At 45.7% G+C, this 26347-nt stretch overlaps 1 protein-coding gene and 1 pseudogene across 14 annotated transcripts in view; one reads left to right on the top strand and one right to left on the bottom strand.

The window, feature by feature from the left end:
• Positions 1-26299, top strand: part of GRAMD1B (GRAM domain containing 1B) — a 180447-nt gene extending 154148 nt beyond the window's left edge. For 8 of the 13 annotated variants that reach the window (XM_081278473.1, XM_081278465.1, XM_081278466.1 and 5 more), the window contains 13 exons: positions 542-622; positions 2867-2982; positions 4900-5056; positions 6179-6368; positions 9354-9497; positions 10535-10653; positions 10925-11067; positions 12819-12922; positions 13485-13688; positions 14719-14809; positions 18313-18420; positions 18639-18828; positions 20850-26299. In XM_081278473.1, the coding sequence (XP_081134599.1) occupies positions 542-622; positions 2867-2982; positions 4900-5056; positions 6179-6368; positions 9354-9497; positions 10535-10653; positions 10925-11067; positions 12819-12922; positions 13485-13688; positions 14719-14809; positions 18313-18420; positions 18639-18828; positions 20850-20939 (1737 nt within the window). In that variant the 3' untranslated portion in view covers positions 20940-26299. The remainder of the gene's footprint in view (positions 1-541; positions 623-2866; positions 2983-4899; positions 5057-6178; positions 6369-9353; positions 9498-10534; positions 10654-10924; positions 11068-12818; positions 12923-13484; positions 13689-14718; positions 14810-18312; positions 18421-18638; positions 18829-20849) is intronic. The other 5 variants (XM_081278475.1, XM_081278474.1, XM_081278469.1 and 2 more) reach the window with 3 other exon arrangements.
• Positions 8204-8606, bottom strand: LOC308642860 (large ribosomal subunit protein eL34-like; annotated as a pseudogene). The gene has a single exon. The product of its transcript is annotated as a large ribosomal subunit protein eL34-like (transcript).
• Positions 26300-26347: the final 48 nt, after the last annotated feature.

The following is a 26347-nucleotide window of genomic DNA, read 5'->3' as shown; positions in this document are numbered from 1 at the left end:
CCAGGGTTTTGAGACAGGGTTTTGCTTTGTTGTTGAGGGTCTTGTTAAGTTGCTGAGACTGGCTTTGAACTTGTGATCCTTCTGCCTCAGCCTCCCAAGTCATTGGAATAACATGCATGTGCCACTGTGCCAGGCAGGACACAGTGGGGGTAAACCAGATGATCTCAAAGGTGGTCCCTTCCAGGCTTAAAAATACTGCCTCTGTCTGCATTGCTGCTGCCTGATCTCTCTTTTCCTAACTCTTTGATGCCTCCTCTTGTTACGGAGATAAAAGTTTTAAACCAGAGAGGAAAATACTGAAAAGGATGTAGTAAAAATTCTGAAGGATTTGATAATAGTGAGGACTTAGAGGTCCCAGGTACACAGGTCCCCAATATGTTGACCTGTCATTAGCGTACCTGTGTACTGATTATGGATAACTAAAAGTCATTAGTATTTGAGGATGAAGTCAGTATCTTTAGTTTAAAAGGAAGACCATGTCTCCATTCAATATATTGTAAATCTTAACTGGTATTTCTTGCCGTTTTGTCTTCCAATCTAGCACTTTTTCACTTCTTTTGGGGCCCGGGATAGAACCTATATGATGATGTTCCGGCTCTGGCAGAATGCTCTCCTTGAGAAGGTAAGTACTGCCCAGCTGTTTCCTTCAGCCTTAGGATGTACATCCACCCAGGATGTTGTTCACACTTGGGTACTGACCTCATGGGAAGATTGCTTCAAGGGAGTCTGTGTCACCTCATGGTCTGGAAATCCCCCAGACGGTGAGGGGCACATTCTTCCATGGTAGTATTGATTCTAAGTCCTGAAAGTTCCACATTATCAGAGAATGTCCTCAGCACTACTAGGAGGAATACACTTGTGAATTAAGGCATGTTGGTTCCACTGTTTTAAAATGAAATGGGATTTGAAAAATCATATTTAGTAAAACATGTAGTTACAGAATGACTGTCATGAAGGAAGAAGCTTTTAGATTCACAGATCCCTAGAAACAAGGGGACAGCCTGCCTCACCGGGCCACTGGGGAAGCACCAGGGTCTATCAGGAGGTGGAGAGATGAGGGGGAAACCTGGGCAGGAGCCTTTTTTTTTTTAATTTAAAAAATATTTTTAGTTGTTGATGGACTTATAAATTAACTAATTAATACGTGATACTGAGAATCGGACCCACACAGGTTTAGGGTTGGCTAGTTTGAATAATCTTACCAGGCTTTAAGGTATGGAGGACTGTCTTTCATTGTCTGGTACCTGGCTCTGAGGGTACCAGGTCAGGCTGAATAGAGAAGTGTGGATATGAACTTTGGATTAATTGGTTGCATTTGAATGACTTATTTTCTGTCTCTGGAATTTGCAAACCGTGGGAGGTTCCAGACTTTTCAATAAGGCTGCAGAAACCAGAGAATCAAAACAGGAAAGAAGAAAATTTAGTTAAGATATCTACCAATTGACTTTTGAAATGTTTGAATTACCTGGGAGAAAACAGATAGATTATCATGGTCCCTGCCCTTAGAGATTGCCCTCAAATGCAGTTGGGTATTGACAAACTCTCCAAGCTGGAACAAAAGACAGGAAAAAAGCTATGTATATGATTTCCCTCAGGGATTAGTGTACAAATACGATTGCCATGTATGTATTTGAATATGTGCATGTATCTGCCTTTATTCTAATCAGTTACTAGCTGAAGAAATTGAGCAAATTTATTTAGTTTCTTTTCATCTGAGAGACTGGTTAAGTTTTTATGGCTTTTTTGAGCTGAGTTCTTCTGCCTTTATTAATAATCGAAAATGGTAAAATGATAATGTGTTTCCTACAGCAGGTATGAATTTTCACATCACAACCACTGTCATTTCTAAATAAGACATCCCTACAGCTTCTAAATGTCTCATAAAATAATTATTAAGAATTCTAAGCTGGGCACAGTGTCCCACACCTATAATCCCAGCTACTTAGGTGACATAGGCAGGAGGATCACAAGTTTGAGGCTAGTTTAAGAAACTTAGGGAGACCCTGTCTCGAAAAACAGGGATATAGTTCATTAGTTCAAGTGTGGGGATATAGTTCATTGGTAGGGCATCCCTGGGTTCAGTCCCCTAACTCATCCCAGCCCCCCGACAGACACACAGAGAAAGAATTCTGTCTGATGAAGACTGTGCTTGTCCTGACAATGGTCAGACCAGCTGAGCCAGGTAGAACTGGTGAGGGAAGGCAGCACAGAGAAGTTGAATGGAAAAGCAGGCTAGGACTTGGTTTGGCAGACAGCAGGCAGATGTATCCCAGGGTGTCCATGAAAGTCAAAGATAGGAGGGAAGAGGTCCTGACAGAGGAGAAGGGGATGTCTCCCTTCTGGTCCACAGATGGGCTTCTGACAGCCATTCCAAGTGGTTTTCCCAAGCCATAAAACCAGAAACATGGCCTTCCTTGTCTATTACTTCAACAGAAGTTTGCAGAATGGGATCAGCTGGCCCCTGGAAGATAATCACCACACTATCTTGTGCTTATATTGATAAGTTCCAGGACTGGATGGAATAAATCCATGTTACTTTAAGGCCAGAGTAATTCCAGAGCTTCTGACTTGGACTTTACTCTAACAGAGAACCCCTGACCCAGCCTCCCACCCAGTGTAGCCACCACCATCTATATTAACTATGGCCATGCAGGCCCTACTAGGCCATGTTTCTGGCTTTGCTGAACTCCACATTCTTAGGCTGAGATCCTAAGCAGATGGGGTTGTCATGGAGGTGCCCACAGTCCTCTAGTTCAGCAAGTAGTTCGACATCCTACCTCTAGGGGTGCTAGTCTGGCTCAGTGCCTCTGCAGAACAGGTGAATTTGCACAGGAAGGACCTGAGTTGTGGCTCTTCTCCCCTGTAGCCCTTGTGCCCCAAGGAGCTCTGGCACTTTGTACACCAGTGCTATGGGAATGAGCTGGGCCTGACCAGTGACGACGAGGACTACGTGCCCCCTGACGATGACTTCAACACGATGGGGTGAGTGAAGCCGAGGCTCGGCTGCCCAGGGAACCTGGGGATACAAAAGCAGAGAAGGCCTCAGCACATGTACATCTGAGTCAGGCCCTGGAGGCAGTGGGGGTGGGAACAGCCAGCAGGCCTGTTGCTGCAGAACCAATAAGTTGGCGACGAAGTTAGGAAGGTTGAAGAGGCAGAAAATGATGGACTTCGGACCATGTGATGATTGTCTTTTGTTCAGTGGGATGGGAAGATTGGGCATAGATAATCGATAAGGTCTGACTTACCATTCTAAGAGGATCACTCTGGCCTCTGTGTTAAATACACTGAAGGGAAACAAACAGAAGTGGAAAAACCCGTGGAGAGGCTGTTGAATAATTTAGATAATTTGGATGAGAGATGGTGGCTGAGACCAGGAAGGTAGCAGTAGAAACAGTGACAAATAGTTCCTGAATATATTTTGAAGGATTTGTTGATGGATCAGAAAGGAATCAAAGATGGCTTTAGAGTGTTTTAGTTTTATCATTTGGGAGGATGGAGTTGTTCTCAAACTGAGATGAACAATGCTGTAGGCAGAACAATATTGGAGGGAAGCTTAAAGGTTGGTTTTAGGCAAGTTGAGACTGAGATGCCTGTTAGCCCGGTATAGAGGTCAAGTAGTCATTTGGAATGAGTGTGGAATTCACTGGAAAGTCTGGAAACTCAGGAGTTAACTAGTTTTTAACCATGAAGTTGGGTGAAAACTTCATGTAATCAAGTAAACTAAAAAGTGGAAGTTCAAGGGCTGGGCTTGGGAACACTCAGTGAGAAGAAGCAGAACAAGAGATCTTAAAAGAAATTCCAGTGAGGTAAGAGTGATGCTACAAGAGTTTAGAATCATGGAAGCGAGGAAGGGTGTTAAGGAGGGTATCGCAGTATCACATGCTATTGGTAGATTAAGAAAAGTGGGGCCTGCAAGTTGACTGAGACAAAGTATGCTTGAAGTTGGAAAGGTAGGTGGAGGCTGGGTGGTTGTGTGAGAGGCTGGAGGAATGGAAAGAGTATTGAGTGTGTGGTACTTAGACCTGGGCTTGGTTACAAATGCTGGCCTTTTATAGAGGTATCACATAAACTCAGGGGATGCCTATTTGGTTATCTCTAAAATGCACATGGTTGGGCTGGGGATGTGGCTCAAGCGGTAGCGCGCTCGCCTGGCATGCGTGTGGCCCGGGTTCGATCCTCAGCACCACATACCAACAAAGATGTTTTGTCCGCCGAGAACTAAAAAATAAATATTAAAAAAAAATAAAAAAAGAAAAAAAAATTTAAAATGCACATGGTTATTTACTCAGAGTTGTTATGCAACCAAATGATAGTAAAGAGTCAGATGTTAATGCCAATGAGGATTGTTTCTTTGGGGGAAGTTTGCTGTAGTACTCCTAAAATGTCTATAGAAGGGCACCCACTTCATCTTAAGGATATTTTCCTCTTAGGTGTACAAGGCAGAGTTTATTAGTTATGATTCAGAATTTGTGCAGCACCCTAAAGGAATACTTGAATCCAGAGTCCTATCTTAGGCAACATATGGGAAATAAAATCTGCTCAGAACCCAGATATTAAGTTCAAATGATCAGGATGGGATTGAATCTGATGAGCAAAACATAGGGTAAGATGAATAATGGTGATTGTTGGGTAGGGATAATATAAAGAAGATGCCTAGGAAAGTTGAGCTTGGAGCCAGAAATTTTACATAGGATATAGGGAGAGGAGGAGTGAGATGGGAAGAAGGTCTCAGGAGAGCCATGAAGGGGGCAGATTTTTGGTTAAAGAAAGATCATATACTAATCAAAGACTCAGGAAGGCCCATAGTTTTAGATAAATAGGCAGGTCTGAGGATCTTAGAGTAGTTGTCACTCTTGACACTGAAACTGACACCATCTTGCTGGTTGCCTCCTTCAGCTACTGTGAGGAGATCCCTGTAGAAGAGAATGAAGTGAATGACAGCTCTTCCAAAAGCAGCATCGAGACCAAGCCAGACGCCAGCCCACAGCTGCCCAAGAAATCCATCACCAACAGCACCCTGACATCCACTGGAAGCAGCGAAGCCCCCGTATCGGTATGGATGGTGAACACTGACACCCCCCACCTGATCCTGTGGCCAGTGTCTCCATCAGAGCCCAACCTGGGGAGTGGGTGGAGGGAGGTATGGTACATTGCAGTTAGTTTACTTGAGGAGATGTGCTGGAGTACATGGGTTCTCTATGTTCTATTAGTATAGTCTCAGAGTCCACAACTGGATTCAAGGTGCCTGGTTTACACAATTTGATTTGACTTCTAAGATTGGAAGTCTCCACTGTGTGGACTTGGCTCTTGGTGGGCTGCTCCAGGTCTTCCCCTCTGGTGGAGAATTATTCTAGGTCTTTTATGTATTATGTGTGTACATATTTAATTCATTGACTTGATCTGAAATCAAAGTTGTTCATGAATATAGAGCTGGAGAACAGTTGATTGCTTATTTATCCATTAGATTAATATTTATTGAGTTCTTCTATGGTTTATTTCCCCATTGTGCTAGCTTTTTATTAGGCTATAAAGATGTTTAAGAAGATCTCTCTCCTTGGGGCATTGATAGTCAGAAAATAGAATGTTAATGAAGGAAGAAGGTTGGGGCATGTGCTAGCAGGTGGAAGAAGGGGTGGAGTTCCTCAGGAAAGCACTCCTGGAGAAGGGAGGCTAATAGTCCAGTGGGTTGGGGATCAGGCCAGCTGGTCTTAGAAGGAAAACATTATTCATTTGATGCCTACTGTGCATTTTCTGCCTCTCAGCTTGTCTTTAAAATGTGAAAATTTTTATTGATTCCCTTCCAGTGCTAATGAGAGAATGACTTTTAAAAAAGGGCTGTGGGAACTTCTAAGGTTAGAAAATGAAAGCATTCTCCCTAGAGGCAGGCTGACATTGTCATAGCATGGTGGAGGGGTGGCTCCAGGAAGGACCTGGAACTGCAGGTGCCACCTCTGCTGACCTGTTGGTCAGTGTGCTGTGTGAATAGCGAGCCTGAGAAGGGCAGCTCCATGTGCTGGGTTCACTCATCTCCTGCAGCAGAGCTGAGCAAAGGCCCAGAATATGACTCCAACCTAGCTTCTGTGTTGGGAGTGCAAGGGCTTCCAAAGCCATGTCTCCAATCTCCCTTTGGAGAGTAGATCCAAGCAGGTTGTCCCTGGTGGTGTCTCCACTGCAGTTTGATGGCCTGCCCCTGGAGGAGGAGGTGTTGGAAGGCGATGGGACTCTGGAGAAAGAGCTTGCTATTGACAACATCATCGGGGAAAAGATTGAGATCATCGCGCCTGTGAACTCCCCTTCATTGGACTTCAATGACAATGAGGACATCCCCACCGAGCTTAGTGACTCTTCAGACACTCATGATGAAGGTGGGCATTTGAACATAGGTTCAGAGTGGACCTTTGAAGTCTTAAACGAAGTCTCTATGTGGGGACTAGAGTTACCCTTCTGGACTAGAGGGAAAAGCATTGCTGAATCAGTGGACTTTGGAGACTCCTTTCTGATGAGTCTATTTTTTGGTTTTTTACAGATATATATATATATATATATATTTTTTTTTTTTTTAATTTTTTGAATTTTTCTTTTTAGATACACATGACAGAAGTGATTTTGACATCACACATAACTTCCCATTCTTGTGATTGTACATGATATGGAGTTACACCGGTGGTGTATTCATATATGAACTTAGGAAAGTTATACTATATTCATTCTACTGCCTTTCCTATTCCCTTCCCCTCTCCCTTTCCTTTATTCCCCTCTGTCTAATCCAGTGAACTTCTATTCTTCCCTCCACACCCCTCATTGGGTGTTTGCATCTGCATATCAGAGAGAACATTCAGCCTTTGGTATTTGGGGATTGGCTTATTGCACTTAGCAAGATAGTCTCTAATTGCTCTAAGTAGATGCCTCTTTCTTTGCTCCCACATAGACTTAGCTCCCAGGACCTCACCTGGGAACATGATCCTTCTTATATTCCATGAAGAGAAGTCAGATTCTCAGTAGTCATTAAAGTTAGTTGATGATTTTCTTCCACTGAATTGGTAGTAGTATATTTCTACTGAGTAAACATGAGTACACTTGTTCATCTGTGGACAGTCTCTCCTAGAGGGCCCCTGCAATGGCTTTCTAACCTTTGACTGGTTTACCTACCCAGACCTAGAATCCAGGGCTAGGATAGATGCCTGCACAGGTTGGGTACCACCTAATACCAGAGGTGCCATTCACAGCATTCTCTCCACTGTGCCAATATAACGCCTGATCTATATAGTCCTAGGCACTATCCCTATATGATTTTGCTGCTGTGACTAAAGGATTTGACCAGAACAACTATAGAAGAGGAAAAGTTTATTTGAGGGCTCACAGTTTCAGAGGTCTTAGTCCATAGAAGGCTGGCTTCATTCCTCGGGGTTTGAGGTGAGGCTGAACATCATGGTGGGAGAGGGTGGCAGGGGGAAGCAGGTCACATCATGGTGAACAAGAAGCAGAGAGAGACTCCACTCTCCATATAAAAAATATATACCCCATAGCCACGCTCCCAATTAACCACTTCTTCTAGTTGCACTCCACCTGCCTCCAGCTACCACCCAGTTAATCCCTTCAGGGATTAATTCACTGATTATGTTAAGACTCACAATCCAATCATTCCTTATCTGAACCTTCTTTCATTGACTCACACGTGAGATTTTGGGGGACACCTCACATCCAAACCATAACATTGTCCTTCTCTGGATCCTGGGGTTGCCTGAAATGTCAGCCTCCTACTTGACATTACTTGTCAGCCCATGCAGGTGCAGACATTAGGGACTGTGGGGTGCTGGGGACTTGGGAGGAACATGTAGACTTAGTGGCTCACCTGTACCCTCAGGCACCTTTTTCTGTAACAATAAAAATTCAGAACATTACAGGTGAGATTCTGTGGGTAGCAGAGGAATATGCTCTGCATGTTGTCTGTCACAGATTATGTTCCAGGTGGGTACAGCATCCCTGAGAACCAAGGAAGCATCACTTTGGGAACACTCCTTGACTTTGCTCTGTGTGTCTGTCCCTTTGACTCATTCTGATCTATATATCCTATACATATATGTATATGTATCTATATATGTGTGTGTGTGTGTGTGTGTGTGTGTGTGTGTGTGTGTGTGTGTATGTATATATGTATATATATAATATATATATTGTTGTTATAATAAATCTATGATGATTTTTTTAAGCCTTTTGACTTTTTATTATTCAAAGAAGCTTCATTTTTTTTATTTAGCTTTCTGACTCTGTGCTTGTGCCTTCAACACTTTCACAATGATTTTCTGTTCCTCAATAAGGAAAGCACGCTTGATCCTGTCACGAACACATTTAGCACAAATGGAACCACCATAGGCCCTGCTGACATGTTTTTTTGTTTTAGACAATCTCATAAGAACTTTAGGCCTCACAGCATGAACCCCTCTAAGTCTGCCTGGGCACACACCACATGCAGATTTTGGTGCTTTCCCAACCTTCTTTGTATAAAGATAAACAATTCTATTATCAGGGGTTCGAGACAGCCTGGTTTTGTTAGAGGCTGTGTTGTAGGAAAGCCTTCAACGGTATGTCAAATGCTGAACCATTCTGAGTGCCTCTAAACACCGTCCCCGGAAGAGCTCTATGATGATTTTTTAAAAAGAGGAGGTATTGACATCATGGGGGATATAAGCTGCCTGTGTATTTGGAAGTCACAGCCTACCAGGTCAACCCAGGCCTTGGATGCTGTTCTATAAACAGATATTTTTAGCTTTATCAGCAGCTCTAGAACCCACCTGTGCTAGTGGTTACTCTGTCATTTGTTGTCAATTGTGCCTAACTTATAGACTCTGAGTAACCCATCCTTTAGGATTCAGACATCCTCAGAAAGTAGTCAATTGTTTGAATTTTAGTCTGAGATCCACTTGATTAGGGAGATTTGAAAACGTAGAACCACATACAACCACGTTGTGCCATAGTAACACTGGCTACATATACAAAGGCCTTCTCAGGGTAAAGTGCACAGAGGTGTTGGAGCGTCCTAGTTTGTACAAAGACCAAATCATCGAATGGCTCATTTCTCAGACCATTTCCTATAGTCAAGTGACCTGTGACTATAATACATTTCCAAACTCTTTGCAAAGGATGAATGGAAAGTGTGTCAACTAAAGTAAAGAGTGTGTGTCTCAGCTTGACAGAAGCAAAGTCATAAACAGAGGCCATGGGCTCAGCCTACCTGACCCTTGGTGGCAGTGTGTGCATTAGCCACAGAGACATTAGTGCTCTGGGAATGTCCCTCAGGTCCCCTCCCTTCTCTCATCCCCCTCTAATCCCTGGCAATTTTTTATGTACAGGGGAGGTCCAGGCCTTCTATGAAGACCTGAGTGGCCGGCAGTACGTGAATGAGGTTTTCAACTTCAGTGTGGACAAGCTGTATGACCTTCTCTTCACCAACTCGCCCTTCCTGAGGGATTTTATGGAGCAGCGGAGATTCTCTGGTCTGATTTGCAGGGCTGGCCCCTCCCTGACTATTCACCCTCCCTCCCTCTGCATTCTCTCGCTTCTCCTTCCTCTTTTCCCTCTCTTCCTATGCAACCCACCTTTCCAGGGTACCTTCTGGCCCAGACCCCCTCTTTCTGGCCTTACATGTTGCTGGAGCTCCCTCGGGGCCCTGTTTTCCTCTGTTCCCTGAGTGCTGTTTTTACATATGCCCTTGTCCTTCAAGTATCAAGAACTTTCCAGTGATCAAGACTTATTACACGTCTTGGTCTCTGCTCTCTGCCTTCATGGGGCTCGCTGTCTAGTCAAGGGCAGCAGTGCTTCCTCACCAGAAGCTACCCACTCTTTGCCAGGCACCTTGCATTATCTCATTCAGCCCTCACACCTGCCTTGTGTACAAGGTATTAGGTTCCCCCCACATGATGACCTTTCAAGACACTAAAACCCATGCTGTTATTATTCTCCTACCTAATGTAATTACAAGGGGCAGAGCCAGGATTCATATCTAGGACTCTGGGGTTCATGCTTTGACCCTCCCTATTCCTCTTTCATTCTCTCTCCACATTTCTTCCCACATCAGGGACATAGCACCGACCTAGCAGGACTGCTAAGCCTCTTGCTCTGAGAAAAAGCATTGGGGGGTAACTGTGAGCCCTTCTGCCAGAAGGGAACATGCTGAGAACACGGGAGGTCAAACCCTAGAGGCAAAGACTTGTTCCCAAGGGATCCCAGGCCCTTGCCACAGTAACTCCAGTGTTGCTGGCACCCCCGCAGGTGGCCCCAAGACCTCCTGCCCCAGCCTAGGGAACAATCAGCATTCTGGAGCCCTGTGTAGAATTTCGGCAATGCTACAATGAGCCTCTTTTTGCTCTGACTCCCCCTCCTCCTGCCCTCCCTCCAGGCCCTCAGGCTCCCATTGGCTTCCTTTGGGGGGCCTGTCTAGTCAGCACAGAAGGAGGAGTTCAATGGGGAGATTCGGGTGTGGGGAGCAGTGCTACTTTCCCTCCCTCACTTCAGGGCCCTTCTCCACCCTCAGATATCATCTTCCATCCATGGAAAAAGGAAGAGAATGGAAACCAGAGCCGAGTGATTCTTTATACCATCACCCTTACCAATCCCCTAGCTCCCAAAACTGCCACTGTCAGGGAGACACAGGTGAGCAGGAAGAAGGCAGAGGCAAAGGAGAATGGGCTGGGAAGTCCTGCTCTGGTGTGAAGGGTGAGGGCTGGTGTACCGGGGACGGCTCTGGGTGCAGGTGTGCTTTAACACCCATCTGGATGGCAGCACCTTGCCAGCTCTGAGGCCACCATTTCCCATGGTTCTGCATCTTCTGTTGCAAGGTGGTGGGTGAGGTGGGGAGGTGGGAGAAGCCACTCCTCCTCTTGCTTCTTTCCACTGTTGGCCAGTGAACTTTTTCTCCCCACAGACCATGTACAAGGCGAGCCAGGAGAGCGAATGTTACGTGGTAGACGCGGAGGTCCTCACCCACGACGTGCCCTACCACGATTACTTCTATACCATCAATCGCTACACACTCACTCGCGTAGCCCGGAACAAGAGTCGACTCAGGTGGGTGTGTGGGGCCCAGAGGGTTCAGATGGGTTCTTTATGTCACTCAATGTTCGTTAGCTCCCTAGGGTGAAAGAAGATCCTTCTGTCTTGATTCTACCTGCTGGCTCTTGATTCTGCCTTCTCTCTGAAGCCTTCTGCCACTCCCCATCTCCCCATCCTGACAGTTCCTTATTCTCTCCACCATGTATCCCTTCATCACTCGGTACATCTCTGTAATGAGACCTTTATCACCACCACTGTTTATTGATAGTCTGTGGTTTACATGTTACTATGGAGGTGCCTTAATTACATTCATTAGAATCTTTAGAATGGCCCAAGGAGGCAGATTTATTCTCACATTCAGAAACTCACACACTGAAACTCAGCTCTTAGAAACAAAAGCCTGGGCTCTTTCCCATGTCACAATTTCCTGTTTGCCTCCCCTGCTGGACTTTTAGCTTCACAAGAACAGGAGTTCCAGCACCTCCCATCCCCCCACCCCCAACCTGGTTCCCAGCTTGTAGCACTGGGCATGCTCATGAGAGTCCAGGAAGTGTTGTTTGAATGAGTTCTGGGCACTCAGAGAAAGAAATTTAGACCCTGAAATCATAAGAAGTGTGTTGTCTAATTGAAAAGTCACCTGTATCATAGACCAAATTCTTTTGATTTTTAAGGAACAAGAAACTCATTGATGTAGTTCAAATAAAATAGGAGTTTAGTGACAGGTTCTGCAAAGATCTCTTGGGAGTTAGAAAAAGCTCAACATCTGAACCTCAGGAACACCCTGCATCTTTCTTATCCTCTTAGGTGTTTTTTATTTTGGAGTGGCGGGGAGAGGAGCTTTTGTGCTGCTTGTCTAACCTAAGCCTTCCTTCTCTTTCCCTTTTCTCTCACCTCTCTCCTGTTTCTCCTGTCCTTTGTCCACCCACCTCCACCAAGAGTCTAGGTTTCTTAGTTCTACTTTCCTCAGATCTTTCAAATGCATGTCCCATCTGTGCACTCCACAGAGAGCTAGCTTTGACCTTTGTAGGAAAGTGCTCATCCTTCATCTAGGGACTAGGTCTTGAGTGTCAGGCCGGGATGGAGGCAGCATCCCAGAGGAGGATAAGCAGAGCAGGTAGTCTTAAACATGGGGTATACGAGCTGGGAGAATCTTTTGACAGGCTCGTGCCCACCGAGAATGAAAGGAGCAAGACTGTGTATACAGGGAAAGAACTCAGTATTCCAGAGGTAGGGGCAATAGCATGACCAGTGACTGGAGAAGGGACTACCTGGAGAAGAGTAAGAGCTGGTGAGGTTTTGGGTGCAATAGAGAAGCAGGAACTGGGGCCAGGAGCAGAAGACACTCTTACAGGTGGAAGTAATGAGACCCCAGAGCCTGACTTGTGTTTGAAGGGCTCGACTTCAGCTCTGAAGTCCCTTGGCTAGCAGGCAGCCTGCTTGGCACCCATCTGGAGGCCCCTTGGATGGAAGCAATGTGGCAAAATGAAAGAATTCTGGGTTTGGAGTCTGAAGCCCTTGTTGTTAGCCTTTGACCTGCTTAAATATTCTAAATTTCAATTTTCTCAACTATAAAATGAGAATAAATCCCAGTGACCTCAAAGGATAGCCAAGGAGATATGAGATACGATGGAGATGAAAGGACTTTTGAATATGGAAAGTGCAATACAAACGTGAAACTGCCTTTGCCTTAAACATGAACTTACCTTTCCTGGCAGAGGAGGGTCCACCTAGGAAATGACTTGTCTTATTTTTGGCTTGTCCCTCAGGGTCTCTACAGAGCTGCGATACCGAAAACAGCCCTGGGGGTTAGTAAAAACCTTTATCGAGAAGAACTTCTGGAGTGGGCTGGAGGACTACTTCCGCCATTTAGGTGGGTACTATCCTCATTGTTGCTGGTTGAACTGCAGGACCTGGGTGACCTGTATGGTTGTCACCATTCAGGGGAATGAGAAACTGAGATAACAGAGTAGTTTTGTGTGATCTTTATATTTGCCCCCCAAAATGGATACCAAATTTGGCATGTATGTGAAATGTGTGCATTTTTTCAAGAGACTAGTCTATCATTTTGTGAGATCATTAAGGCAGCTATAATATCCCCCTGACATGAACCCCTAATCTAGTGATACTGGTAGTAATTGTGTTATGAGAAGGATCTGAAAATTGCCTATGGATGCATCTAATTAGAAGGTGTGTAATATGCCCCAAATTACACACATGTGCATGTAGACATTGGGACATGGCTCTATTGAACAATCCAGAAGAGGGGTTTGGGCAGGGTTAGGATCCAGAAATGCCTCCCACTGGTATCCATGAGGATCACTGTACCCACCTGGCCAACTTTGGAGGGTAATATAGGAAAAATGTTTCCTGTACTCCTTCTGGAGGCAGGTATGTGAAGGTGGCCTCTGATGTGGTCCTGTTGTCTGTGCTAGAGAGTGAGTTAACCAAAACGGAGAGTACCTACCTGGCTGAGATGCACAGACAGTCTCCCAAGGAGAAGGCCAGCAAGCCCCAGACCGTGCGGAGGAGAAAGCGTCCCCATGCCCATCTGCGGGTACCTCACCTGGAAGAAGTAATGAGCCCCGTCACCACACCCACCGATGAAGATGTGGGCCACAGGGTCAAGCACGTGGCAGGTTTGTTCCAGTTGGAGACAGTGGTGTGGGTTGGGTTTTGGGCAGGAGCTACATGCCCCTGCCAGGGCACAAATGTGGACACTCCTGGGTGTAATTTGTATATGATTCATGTGTAACTCACTAAATCTGAGGCTTCTCATGCTCCGTCTACTTCTCCTTGCCAGTTAAGTTCCTCAGCTTCACTGATCCCTGACATGTACTCTGCTTAACAAAAGTTGCCTTTGGGTTCATGACACCTAAGCTCCATAGCTATCTGTGTAGGCTCATGTATGCAGCCTCCACATTCTTGGGAAATACACTAAGAAGAAGCTGAAACCCAGATCCTAGAGATGAACTCATATTACGAAGGTCAAGGAGTCCAAAATAGTCAAGGGTCTGCCCACCCAGGCTGTGCACTCCCCTGGTAGCTCCTCCTCTTCCCATCCAGCCTTTCACAGCCTCATATCTTTACTCAGTCATGGAAACCTGGGGTGATAAGGGGCCTAGAGAGTGATGAATGCCATATTTCATAAACCGTGCTCCACATGTACCTGTGAGTTCATCAGTGCTGCATGGGGACAGGGAAGGAGGCGGAGGAAGAGAGGAGAGTGCCAGTCTTCCATGTCCCTTAGTCTTGCCCAGAGCACTCCCATGGGTATATGTATTACACAGAAAATTTCAACTACTGTTGCATTTTAATAAACTGATTCTCAGGTTGCGTGACTTGCCCGGCATTGTGTTATGCAGGAATTTAGGGCTGGAAGCAGCTGCATCTAGTCCTTTCCCAGTGCTGTTTCCTCTTCCTTAGGCCAAGACCACTGTCCTACATCATTATATTTTAGCCACACAATCATTTGCTCAGTGTTTGCCTGAACCAACCCCGGACCTTGCCCTTGAGGGGCTTATCTCCTGTTGCAGAGCTGGGCATAGCCACCATACCCATCAGCAGCACCATGGACCCCTCCCTGATGTTTCTTGCCTGACCATTATCATGTCAGCAGTTAGGAAACTTGTGGGCCATGACAATGACAGCCTATTTATTCTCCCACAGGTTCCACGCAGACACGGCATATTCCCGAAGACACTCCCAACGGTTTCCACCTGCAGAGTGTCTCTAAGCTGCTGCTGGTTATCAGCTGTGTGTAAGGAACTCTCGGCTGTCCTCCCATCCTTGCCCCAATGCCTTTCCTTTCCTGCCTGGTGCAGGAAAATCATCTCCCATCTCTCAAAGCATTTATTTAGTACCTTTTCCCCTGTTTTTTCTCTTTTACTTTTTTTTTAAATCCTCCATTGTTCTCTGCCTGGATCAGTTACTTAATCTGTCATTTCTCACCTCTTTGCTTCTTTTTTCCCTGTTTTACTCAGCACTAATGCTGGTCTTCTAGGGGAAAAAAATGCTGTATGTAGCATCCATGCCCTTGAGGAACTCAGTGAGTGAAAGAGATAGGGCATTTGGAATTCTGCACAATAGGATAACTGCTAACATAGAGAGACTACAAAACACTTTAGGCATCCAGTCATTTGCAAGAGATGTTCTGACTGCCTGCTCTGTACCAAGCACTAGAACCATGTATTCATGGAGCCCATGCTTTGGTGGGGCAGCCAGAGGAAATCAGTGACTACAGCACAGGAAAAGTAGATGCTTATTTTAACATACATGGTTTATAATTGCTATGACATTATGAAACCAAAGGCTCAATAACTTGCATAAAAAGTTACTGAGTTAGGTAGGTGGAAAGTTGAAACAAGTGAAGACATAAGATAGGAGATCGCAACTAACAATCTGATGGGCAAGTGTATGCCATCACTTGCCCAGGACTTTTTAAAACCATTTCAAGCAGGAAGCAGCTAGGACAGCTTGCCATTGCCTGGCATCCTACCCCTTCTTTGTGGGGGTGAGCTATATAAGAGTGTGTAGGTGCCATGGGGGTGGGTGGGAAACATGACAGCTACCCAGACGTGGGTTCTATTGAGCACTGGGCACCTGACCATCTCAAGTTTAATTTTGCTTCTATAACTTCCCCAGCCATTCCTGAAATAGGAAGGTAGAGCCATTTGGACAGTGTTATCTTCAAGGAAAATCTAGAGGAAACCCACAAAAAACATGGTCAAATTTATATTATGGCAATATGGCCAATGGATTAGAGAAGAAAAGATTGGAGGCAGGCAGGTCCATTAGAATAAATCACAGTGATATAAGTGAGAGAGTCTGTCAGACTGAGGTGAGGGACTAGATCTGAGAGGTTCCAGAAGGGAAAAACTCATTAACCATTTGGTTATATTTTTGATATGCTCCTGATTCAAGGAAATGTAATTGGTTGTATCATTAACAGAAATGTGGAATTAGTGGAAAGATGTCAGAAAAGACACTTTTTGGCTCCACGTATGTCAAAATACTTAAGGTTATCCAGGTGGAGATGCCAGGTACCTGTTGATACGGACCTGGCATTATGAGACAACTATAGGCTGCAGCCACAGATTAATTTTCCCTGGCATTAAAGCCATAGGTGCAAATGACACCATTCATGCAATGTATGGTATGTTATGGAGGCAGGGGACTGGGGACTCCTGACAGGAGAAAACCCCTTGAGGAGCATGAGGAACCTTCTTAGAAACCTTTCTTGAACGAATAACATAAAAGTAGTCTTTGACTCTAAGAAACCAAGACATCATTGCAAAATTAAGTTCAAAGACAACTGTAACCAGTGAGATTCACGTTTAGCAACACTAATTTAATGTGATTCTGGCATTTTTCATTTAAAACTGTATGTCTGGTATTGGATTTTATTAAATGGAAAACCACAATATCTAGTCCTGGAGTTAAGCTGTCTCTGCATTTTGACTTGACTTCATCGGATAGCATGATATTAACTAGCTTCTGGGCTTTGTTTGTTTAGGATAATAATCAGACTTCTAATTGAACATAACAGGAACCAGGCTTAGGGTCTGGTGAGAGCCAGCCAGAATGTGAAACAGACTGGCATGGAAGCAATTGTCCCCGTGTCTGGCAGACTCCTGCCACCATCCACCTGCCATGCTGTGACTCAGCCTCCCACCTCTTTTCTCTGTTTAGACCACTGCAGAACCTCCAGCTAGACAGCACATGGGGGTGTCCCTTGACCTTTACTTTGCACAGTCAGAATTATAAACAGTAACCCACACGCAGGCAGGAAGATCATTTGCGGCACTTGAAGAGGTGGGCATTCAGATGATCCAGTGTGTGCTAATATATGGACAGACTGGATTATTGAAATGCAGCACAGAATTTAAAAGCTCTCATGTAGAACTCAGAATACCTCCAGGGATTTGCAGCAACCACTTGAAGGAAGACAGAGTTCCATAAGGCCAGAAACACCAGTTTCTCACTGGTGTTCAGACTCCCCCTCAGGTACACATGGAAAAGTCTAGCTAGCCTGAGCATTTCTTTCTCCTTTGCCATTCTTTGCCTGTTTGTTTTACCTTTTTTATCCTCTTCTCTCTTCCTATGTGTATCTATACCTCCTCCTTTCATGATAAGAGCCACCCCTTGTGATAGGCTTACTGTATGCCAGTGTTTTTGACATACATTTCACTCATGGATCAACCCCAGTGGGGTAGGTATTATTGTCCTGATTGAGAAAACTGGGTTTCAGAGAAGCTAAGAAGTTTGATTAAAAGTTAAGAAATAATGGGTTGAGCCAGGATTTGCTCCCAGTGTTCAATATCTATGGGTCCTCTCTTTACCTGTCTTTCTCCATCCTATGAGCTTCTGTCACAAAATGACCTTCAGGCAGCCATGGAGGCCAAGAGAAGACAATTTACACAGTGTCCCTGTAACTCTCCATTCTCCACGGGGCCCTCCGTCCCCTAGTTATCCTCACTCCTCCCTGTCTCTGACCCAGACTCTGGGAGGCCTCAACTGGTCCCTTCTGGAGCATGGCAGGTGCGGGGAGGGAACATGGCAGCCTCAGGGAAGTTCAGTCGCACCTGTAAGGCATATCTGGGAAGAGCTGGAGATCCCACTGAAATTCTTCCTTCAGTTCCACCCTTCATTTGTGTCCTAACATTGGGTCCATAGGGAAAATCTTTTCTTAATTCAGCACCCACAAAATACCAAGGGTCACCGTGCTATGCTCTCTTGCTCTTTCCTTGCTGGGTCTCCTCATCTGTCATGTCTTTGCTGCTAGTATTTCCTTCTCACATAGGCTTACTTGCCGTCTGGCTCAGTTCAGATGCAGTTTCCTCCTTCCCCACACTCCTGTTTCTAACCTCTGCCTCCTCCCCATTTTTCTTCCTTGCTCCCATTAGGATCTGTTTCAGGTACTGGCTCTATGATTACTCCCTTTACTCCCTCATCTTTTTTCCACTCCACCTTACATCTCTTCCCACAGGCACCCAGATTCCGGGTGTCTATGTGTCCTCCCTTCCTGATGCCTTCACACCATACCTCTCTCCATGGCTTCAGTGCTGTGCCCCAACCCCTCCAGATGAGGCTGCTTTTTTCTCTCTCCTCCCGCACTCACTGCATCCCTCTGGCTCACTTACTCATTTGCTGCAATGCTTTGGATGACCCACTGGGCAGGCACAGAAGCCTCTGGGATGGGGGAGATCCCTAGCTCCTGTTCTGTCTCATTGTCATTGCTTGTCCCCCATGTCTCCCTCCTAGTCTGGTGCTGCTGGTCATCCTTAACATGATGCTCTTCTACAAGCTCTGGATGTTGGAATACACCACCCAGACCCTCACTGCCTGGCAGGGTCTAAGGCTCCAAGAAAGGTAATCCTGCTTCCACCCTCTCCTGGCCCCATCTCTACCCCACCCAGGCTGAGTCCTGCCTCCTGCCTTCCCTGGGACTGACTGCCCCATTGCCCTTGCCCAGGAGACAACCCTTTGGGTTATCCCTATAGTTTCATCTACTTCCAATTTGGGGCACTGGGGACTCAGAGGCAGGAAGCAGAGGACAAAGCACTCTGATGTGACTCTCTGTCCTTTAGGGGTCTGGGAACACAGGAGAGTCCGCTGAGCATAACTCCAGCTGCTGGGGCACCCCTTCTTCTACCCCACAGGTTACCCCAGTCTCAGACAGAATGGGCCCAGCTCTTAGAGTCCCAACAAAAGTACCATGATACTGAGCTCCAAAAGTGGAGGGAGATCATCAAATCCTCAGTGATGCTCCTAGACCAGGTGAGATGCCCGCCCTCTCAGCTTCCCCTAGTTGGCAGGAGACAAGATCCTTCCTTTATGCTCTGAGAAACATCACCACCTCTATCACCAGCCTCCCATTGATATTTTCCTCTCCTTCATTCTTCTCCCTGGCCATTCACTATTCAAATGTTAAAGCCCTTCCTGTATAGGCTATTGGAAACAGAGGTACGTTCCCCAAAATAACAATTAAAAAAAAATACATTGGATTTGTAGCAAGAAGACTGTAAGTTAGATGGAAGGAGTACTTATTTATTTACTTATTTTGGTAACCTGTAGTCATTGAACAGGCATTAAAACAACAAACTCCCCTTTTACAGAGATTTGTCTTACCAGAGGATATGTCTAATTCCTTTTCGTCTATACCACCCCCTCTCTGACCCTCAAAGGCCCTCTGTATTAAGAAGTATTATGTCTTTACTTGACATTTTTTTAGTACAATTGCCTGTTTTCCTCAGAAAACCTAAATCCAGCTGTTTTAAGAAAATCATCCTATGGCAAAAAAAAAAAAAAAGAAAGAAAGAAAGAAAAAAAATCAATAATTAGCCTAATTTCCTTGGGAGAAGGAGATTCCTTCTTCCCTCCAGAAAAATTTAAGAATCTTTTAAAAATGCCCCCAGGGCATTGTCAAGACTGCAGGAATTACATTTGCTATCAAGAGAATTAGGTAGATAATAGACCTAGAATTTATCCTGCTACATTAAAATTTCTATTCCCAAAGAGGTGTCATTCTGATGTTTTGTACTTAGCTAGCCCTGAGCTGGAATCCCTGCTTTGCTCTAATTAGTTTTATGACCTGGAGCAAGAGATGTTAACATAGCATCAGTTTCCTCATTTATAAAATAGGGATTGTGTCTGTAACTCAGAGAAACTGTCATCAGAATTTGATGGCACCTGGAAGACACTAACATCAAACCTTACTTCCCCTTTATAGCTTGGTTTTGTGCTGAAATAAGGAGAGATATTCTCAATACAATTAATAAGACCCAGTTTAGCATGTTTATTAGAATACCAGGTGTAGCTCTGGAGCTATATTTAAGGAAGGCATTTCTGGGGGCAACGTGAGCACACCAGTTTCCAGACATCAGGATCAACAGGCGAATGGTTAGTTTATATGTAAAACTCCAGAGGTCTGAGTTAGGGCTACAAGTTACAAGGAGTCAAATTTTTGAGTCATCTACAGACTCCTTATGGTTAGAGCAAAGGAGTGGGCTGCTTTGGAGGACTGAGGTTCCAACATTAAAAGAGCTTAAGAATCACAAGATGATGTTGGACAAGGAATGTAAAAATTAAATGGGAGGCAGTTTGGAATGGACACCCCAGGGATCGCTTCAAATTCTAGATTTTTCATTTTTTATTTTTCTGGTTCTGAGGATTGAAATCAGGGCCTGGTGCCTGCTAGGCAAGCACACCCTACCACCGAGCTATATTACCGGTCCTTCCAACTCTAGAATTCTGTTTCAAGGTGGTTCCCCTTCACTGGGACTTGGGCTGTCAGATTCATAGCCTCATGGATGCTACGGTGTGATGGGCCCCTTCTGATTTCCCCACTGGAACTGCCCTATCTAGGCTCCATCCCATGAGGCCTGGAGGAGAAAGACGATTATAAGCCAGAGACAGTCTGGATTTGTTCTGGGCCTTTACAGAAGGGTGAGATTGGAGGAGGCAAGGCTGAAAGAACAGGGTGGCAAAATGTACAAAGACAGGAGACAGAATGTTCTGAATCCATGTTAAGGAAGTGTTAGTCTAAAGTGGCTCCTCACAACAGCCAAAAATGCTTAGAGAATAGTTTCTCATTTCAGTGGTACTGAGGGTCACAAATTGCCAAGACATGGCAGGATCTACCTAAGGGCTTTCCAGTGCTGTCTTAGTTGGCCCTACCCGAGACTGCGCCCCTGGAAACCATCCTGACTTTATAGAGTAGCCCTGTGGCAGGTGCTGCTGTATGGAGAAGCCCACTGAGAGCCCAACCTGGGCCTGGGGTGGGGTTCCCTGTCTTGCAGATGAAGGACTCACTCATCAATCTTCAGAATGGCATCAGGTCCCGGGACTACACATCTGAAAGCGAAGAGAAGAGGAACCGTTATCATTGACAAGGCAGGAACAGGGGTGGCTGGCTGCAAGAGGCCTGTGCAATACATGTACATAGACCCTATAAATATATATATATATGAATATATATATATACAGAATATAAATATATATTATATACAGATTTTAAAAAGAGATAATGCCTATGTACCCGGGAGAAGGAGCGGGACCTCCCGCCCCCTGTGCTGGCCGGAGCAGCGTTTTCCCACGGTGGAGGGGCCGAGGAGGGCAGGGACCACCTCTCAGCACCGACCTCCCCTGATCCTCCTCCTCCCATCCTCTGTTCCTCACCCCTTCCCTTGCTGGCCATTCTTGGCTCTTAGAAGGGAAATGTCACTGAGCCAAAGTTATGCCTGTGAAGACCCTTGGGGTCTTGAAAGAAGTCTCAAGGGGGCATTGCTTAAGGTGCTTCATCCCCCAATCCCCTTTTGATTTGTTTCCAAAATAAACAAGAATCTGTTCTTCCCTACCCTCACGTTTCCCCAGGTGTTCTCTTGGACACAGAAGCATCAAGGGCAGGAGCCCAATGTAAACTCTCCCATAGGAGGCCATTGATATGGCCCATGCTAGGAGCCAGGTGGAGAGGACTGTGAAAAGCTAGCAAGGCTGCATTTGTGGGATTGTGCTTGGGAGCTTCAGGCTCCTGAGCGCCTGCATTCTGAAGGGTTTTCTCCTCAATCACCCCTGCACCTTGCTCTGACCTGTGTAGGGTGTGGACCTAATAAGGGCTGGGAATCTGTAATTCTCCCACCCCCTTTCTCTCTGGTCTTCACCCAGGCTGGATCTGGGTGAAGTGTCACTTTTTAGTGCCTAAAGTCCTATTGTTTCTCTGTGCCCTAAGAGCACATTGTTTATTAGCCAGGGTGGAACATTTTTTGACCTTGTTAAACCCTTTTAGTGGTTAGAGACAAGTCGGGTCTGTGGCTCTAATTCTTTCACTTTGAGCTGTGAGTTTGATTTTTCTGATGAAACAGGGTGTCCTAGGCCCTCGAGGGTTTGAGAGAGAGATCACCCTAGCAACCTATGGATTGCAGGGTCTGCCCTAGAATACTGTGTTGAGTAGGGAGCACCAGTAGCCAAGCCACTCAGTGAGTTATGAACATCATTTACTCTTGGTAAAAACAAGCCTTAATCAGTTGAGATAACTAAGACACTGTGTGTGGTAGAACATCTAGGCCATGAGAGAGAAGGATTTGGCAAGGGTGCATTTGCTTGGGCAAGAAATAGGTAGGCGTATCTTGCCACTGCAATCCTGAGATTCTTGGGTTTGGGAGTGGGATTTATGGTGGGTTTGGGTGCAAATCCTTCCCTGGTTCCTGGCCCCAGAGAGGAAATGAGGTCACTATGGAGTAGAAAGAAGATGGTAGTTAAGGAGCATGAGCTAGCTAGCACCTTTTCAGAGTTGACCCATGAGGGCCCATGCTTTCCTCTGGACTCATGGGCCCTTTCTGGGCACGTTCTTCATCCTTCATACATTCACTTCTGTTTCTCCTTATGATGACCAGGGGAGTCCTGCCAGTCCTGAGCACAGCTCATGGAAAATTGGTCATTTAAGAACTATAGCCAGTTTGGCCAGAAGAGCTTCCAAGCTTGTTCCATCTCTTGTTCCAAAATTAGATTTTCTCTGTAATTTAGCCCAAACAGAAAGTTAGATCCCTTTCTTAGAATGGCCTGAGCATTTCATTTTAGCCATTTAAAGAATAGTTGTTGACCTTTCCATCTGTCTAAGAATAAGGCCTTGGTATTTCCTCAAGAGCAGAATGAGAAAGCCTGAGGATACTTTCCCAGGTCATCCTCTGAAGAAAGAGAATGGAAAGGCTCTGGGTGGTCAGCCAGCATTGATATCCCTCTTCTGGAAAAGTAGAGGTGAGGAAAACCATCAGTATAAGGATGCATATGCCCAGATGGCAGCTGGTTACCCCTCAGTTCTTGTCCAGGACTTTCAGAGAAAGACATTGGTGAGGGTCAGGTCCCTTGAGCCCTGAGCCAATAAATGAGGAATGGTGCTGATGGATAGAAATTTTCCCCCTTGGGGTAGCCAAAGCCAACATTACTCCCCAAAACTCTGGCAAGCAGCAATTGTGAATTCTTAAATTTATTCCATGCATTATTTATATTTAAGTTATGTGACCACTAAAGATGCCATGGACACTTTAGGGTGACTTAAAGGGGGTTCATTGCTGAGAGTAAAATGACCAAAGCGTATTTGACCAGAGAGTTCATTGCTTTTGCTTTAACTCTCAGGATCAATCAGAGGAGGAGCAAGGAAGAGGGAAATTTCGGCTGTTTGAGGAACCCTCCTTTTTTCTGGTGATTTGAACCCAGGAGAAAATTGTGCACACCAAGAGAATGTCCCCTAAGAGTCATGGCTCTTTCATGAACTCTTTGTTCTAACATTGTTTTGGCTTTTAAATCAGGGTTGGGGGAAAACTATTCACTCCCCTGCAAAATCTTTTCCTCCTTAGTCAATAACTTGCAAAAGAAAAGTGAATTCACCCTTGCAGATAAGTCTCGGAGTGAAACAAATACATAAATACTTGGCATTAATTCCTGGCCAGTAGCCTGGTGAGTAGTTGTCTACAAGGGAGCATCAAAGCCACCACTGATTGTGTTATTTATAAATATCTATACATATACAGATACAACACAACTGTAGATAAAGATTTTTCCTTTTTTGCCTGTTTCTCTTGATGTGAGAATGCTGGGGTCAGACAGAAGTCTTTCTGAGAGGATTTCACTCGATTCTAAAGAGTTGGCAGAGTTTCTTACCTGTTGAAGCACAGCTACAGGGTCTCAACTTCCACTCCAACTTACAGTGAAGGAATTTGCCAGATTGGCCTCAGAGAGGCCAGTCATGTCTGCAGCCTTCTTCCCCTTCCTGTGCACCTCCCTGGGACAAGGGAACAATATCCAAGACTAGCAGGATCCTCAGCTTGACACTCTCAGCAAGAGAACTGGATTTGTTCTGTGTCATTGGGCAAGTCGCCCTCTGCTGCTGAGCTTCAGTACCTTCCTGTAACAGGAGCGGGCAGGGCTAGATTATTCCTAAGGCAGGTTCTAGCTTTGGCTTTGACTTGGAGGTTAGGCCAGGGTCTGGAAAGATGGAGCTTTTTCAGTCTTGGAAGGTAGAGCTTCTCTGGTATGTAGTAGGCAGTAGGGTGGTTTGTGGGTTTCCAAGAAACCCAAGGTATTTAAACTTTTTTTTTCTTAGGGGCTAAGAGGGCTAGGGAAACCCAGTGGCAGAGAGAGAATATTGCTCAGTGTTGACCTAATAGGGTGTTTCTTTATTGGCCTAGTTTTAGTCTGAGAAGGGAACTTTCTTTGAACCCTCTCGAAGCTGGGAGGAGAAGGATAATGGTGAGAAGAGCACCATCTTCAACTGAGTTCATCTGCCATCTTTGGCACTTTGAAGCCTTTCATCTCTATACCCTTCCTCCTCGTGGGCAGAGGAGTCAGTGGAGAAAAGCCATTTCCTGTTCTAACTTTTCTCTCTGGCACAACCAAATCCATGTTGGGGTTGGTTGAAGTATGAGGCTTGGCTAAAGGCTTGGGTTGTTTGGGGCACTGGCAATAAGAACTTGGGATTGCAAGGAGTGGAGTGGACCAAGAGACTTCAAGGAAAGCTATCTCAGAAGTGGATTATTTCCATGTCCCTGTCTCCCACTCCCACTTGGACTGTACAAATTGCCTTTGCAAGCAGCGTTTCTAGGATCAGATCTTGGAGAAATGAATAAGGGAAGAATATTTCTGGATTGCTTGCAGTCTCAGAAGGGTCCTTTATGTGCCATACCATGGCACTTTTGTAGCTCTGCAGGGCATTCAAAGATAGCCTGTTCCCACTAGGGCCCCCAGGAGAAATAGCACTTTTCTCTCTTCTCCCAGGAGGCAGGGCTGTGGTCTCCCTCCCTATACCCCTAGACCCCACCTGCCTACTCTAGTAGGAATCTCAAGGATGTTCTTCTGACTCTTTCCCTGCTCCTCCCATCTCTAGGCTGTGGGACAATCATCCCATTTACCCCTTGACATTGACATCCTCGACCCTCATCCCCCAACCTCCAGCAGGCTGGCCCTACTCCCTTCCACCTCTGTCTTCTTCCAGAAGATGCATTTTGAGTCCAAGAGGAGTGTTTTTCTGGAAGGCCATCATTCAACGCCCCTGCTTCCCTGATGTGGAGCAGGAATTTGCACATGGTGTAGAGAGCTCCCCCTCCCATCTCTCTGCCCAGCCTTGTTACCTCACTCCTGCTCCGGCCATGGCTGTGATGGGCCCAGCCAGCTCCCTGTCTTGGTGTTGTATGTGACAGCTCAGGGGTCTTGTGACTCAAGGTCCTCAGCAGGCCTGGGAGCCCGGATTGGAGCCTTGGCTGCTGGTGAGAAGCACCTTGCCTGCCAAGATTTGCTGATGCCAGACGATCTCCCCAACATTTGAAGGCCTAAAGGACATTGTCATCTCTGCCCCTTGGTCCTCCTTGCTTCTCTCAACACAATAAGACATTGCAGAAACAAAATGGCGGCCTATGCTCCAGGCACAACAGCAGGCTGTCTGGGGACTTGGCCCTGGGTTTGTGTGCCGTGTGCAGAGATTGCACAGTAAAAGCAACCATTTTTGCCAACAAGAATGTGTGGCTCCCCACATTCCCCTACCCTGCACTCTAGGGCCAGACCACTCTCTGCATGGACCAGACCATCTTCCCAAACCCATGGTGCTTTTTTTCCCCCCACTCAACCTAGACTCCAAGGTGGGAAGGGATGAATCAGAGGCCTTAGTGGCCCCTGGATAATCCTGACATGGGGTGGAGTGGGGTGAGGCAGTGGGAGGAGCCCCCAATACTTGCACTGGGCCATATGTGGGAAGGCTGATTGCATTTGAGTTGTCTGGCCACCCGTATTTGGATCTATAACTGTACTTTGCCTGGCGCTGTGCGCAAGGTCTGAAAACTTACTGCTAGTACCTAGAACCATACAAGGCTACCTAGCCAAATATTAATGTAAAGTAGCTAGAGCCATGGAAGTACAGTATGAATTAAAAGAAAAAAAAAGTATTGAATTCCAAATAATGAATAGTGTGTGTGTTTATTGCTTGATTCATCAGTTCCCATCATCCCGAATGTTTCTGGTGTTCCCAGCTATGCTCACAGCACATCCTGAAGGTGTGTGCGTGGGCGGGCATGCAGGTTCACGCACAGCCATCCACCTCCAGGCAAGAAAGCAGCCTGATCAAGTGCAATGGAGAAGTTTTGGACTCACACCCGAGTACAGATTGCAGCATCACTATTTACCAGCCATGTGGCCTTGGGCTCCAGTTGTCACTCCAATCCTCATTGTTTTAAAAGTAAGACATATATTAAAAAGAACACATGCATCTCTTGGTATGGTGGCTGGTATTGTACTAGGATAATTTTTAATCTCC

The sequence above is a fragment of the Spermophilus citellus genome, assembly GCF_964194105.1.
Source record: "Spermophilus citellus genome assembly, chromosome: 2".
NCBI classification, from domain to species: domain Eukaryota; kingdom Metazoa; phylum Chordata; class Mammalia; order Rodentia; family Sciuridae; genus Spermophilus; species Spermophilus citellus.
This window is presented reverse-complemented; position numbering and strand designations above follow the sequence as displayed.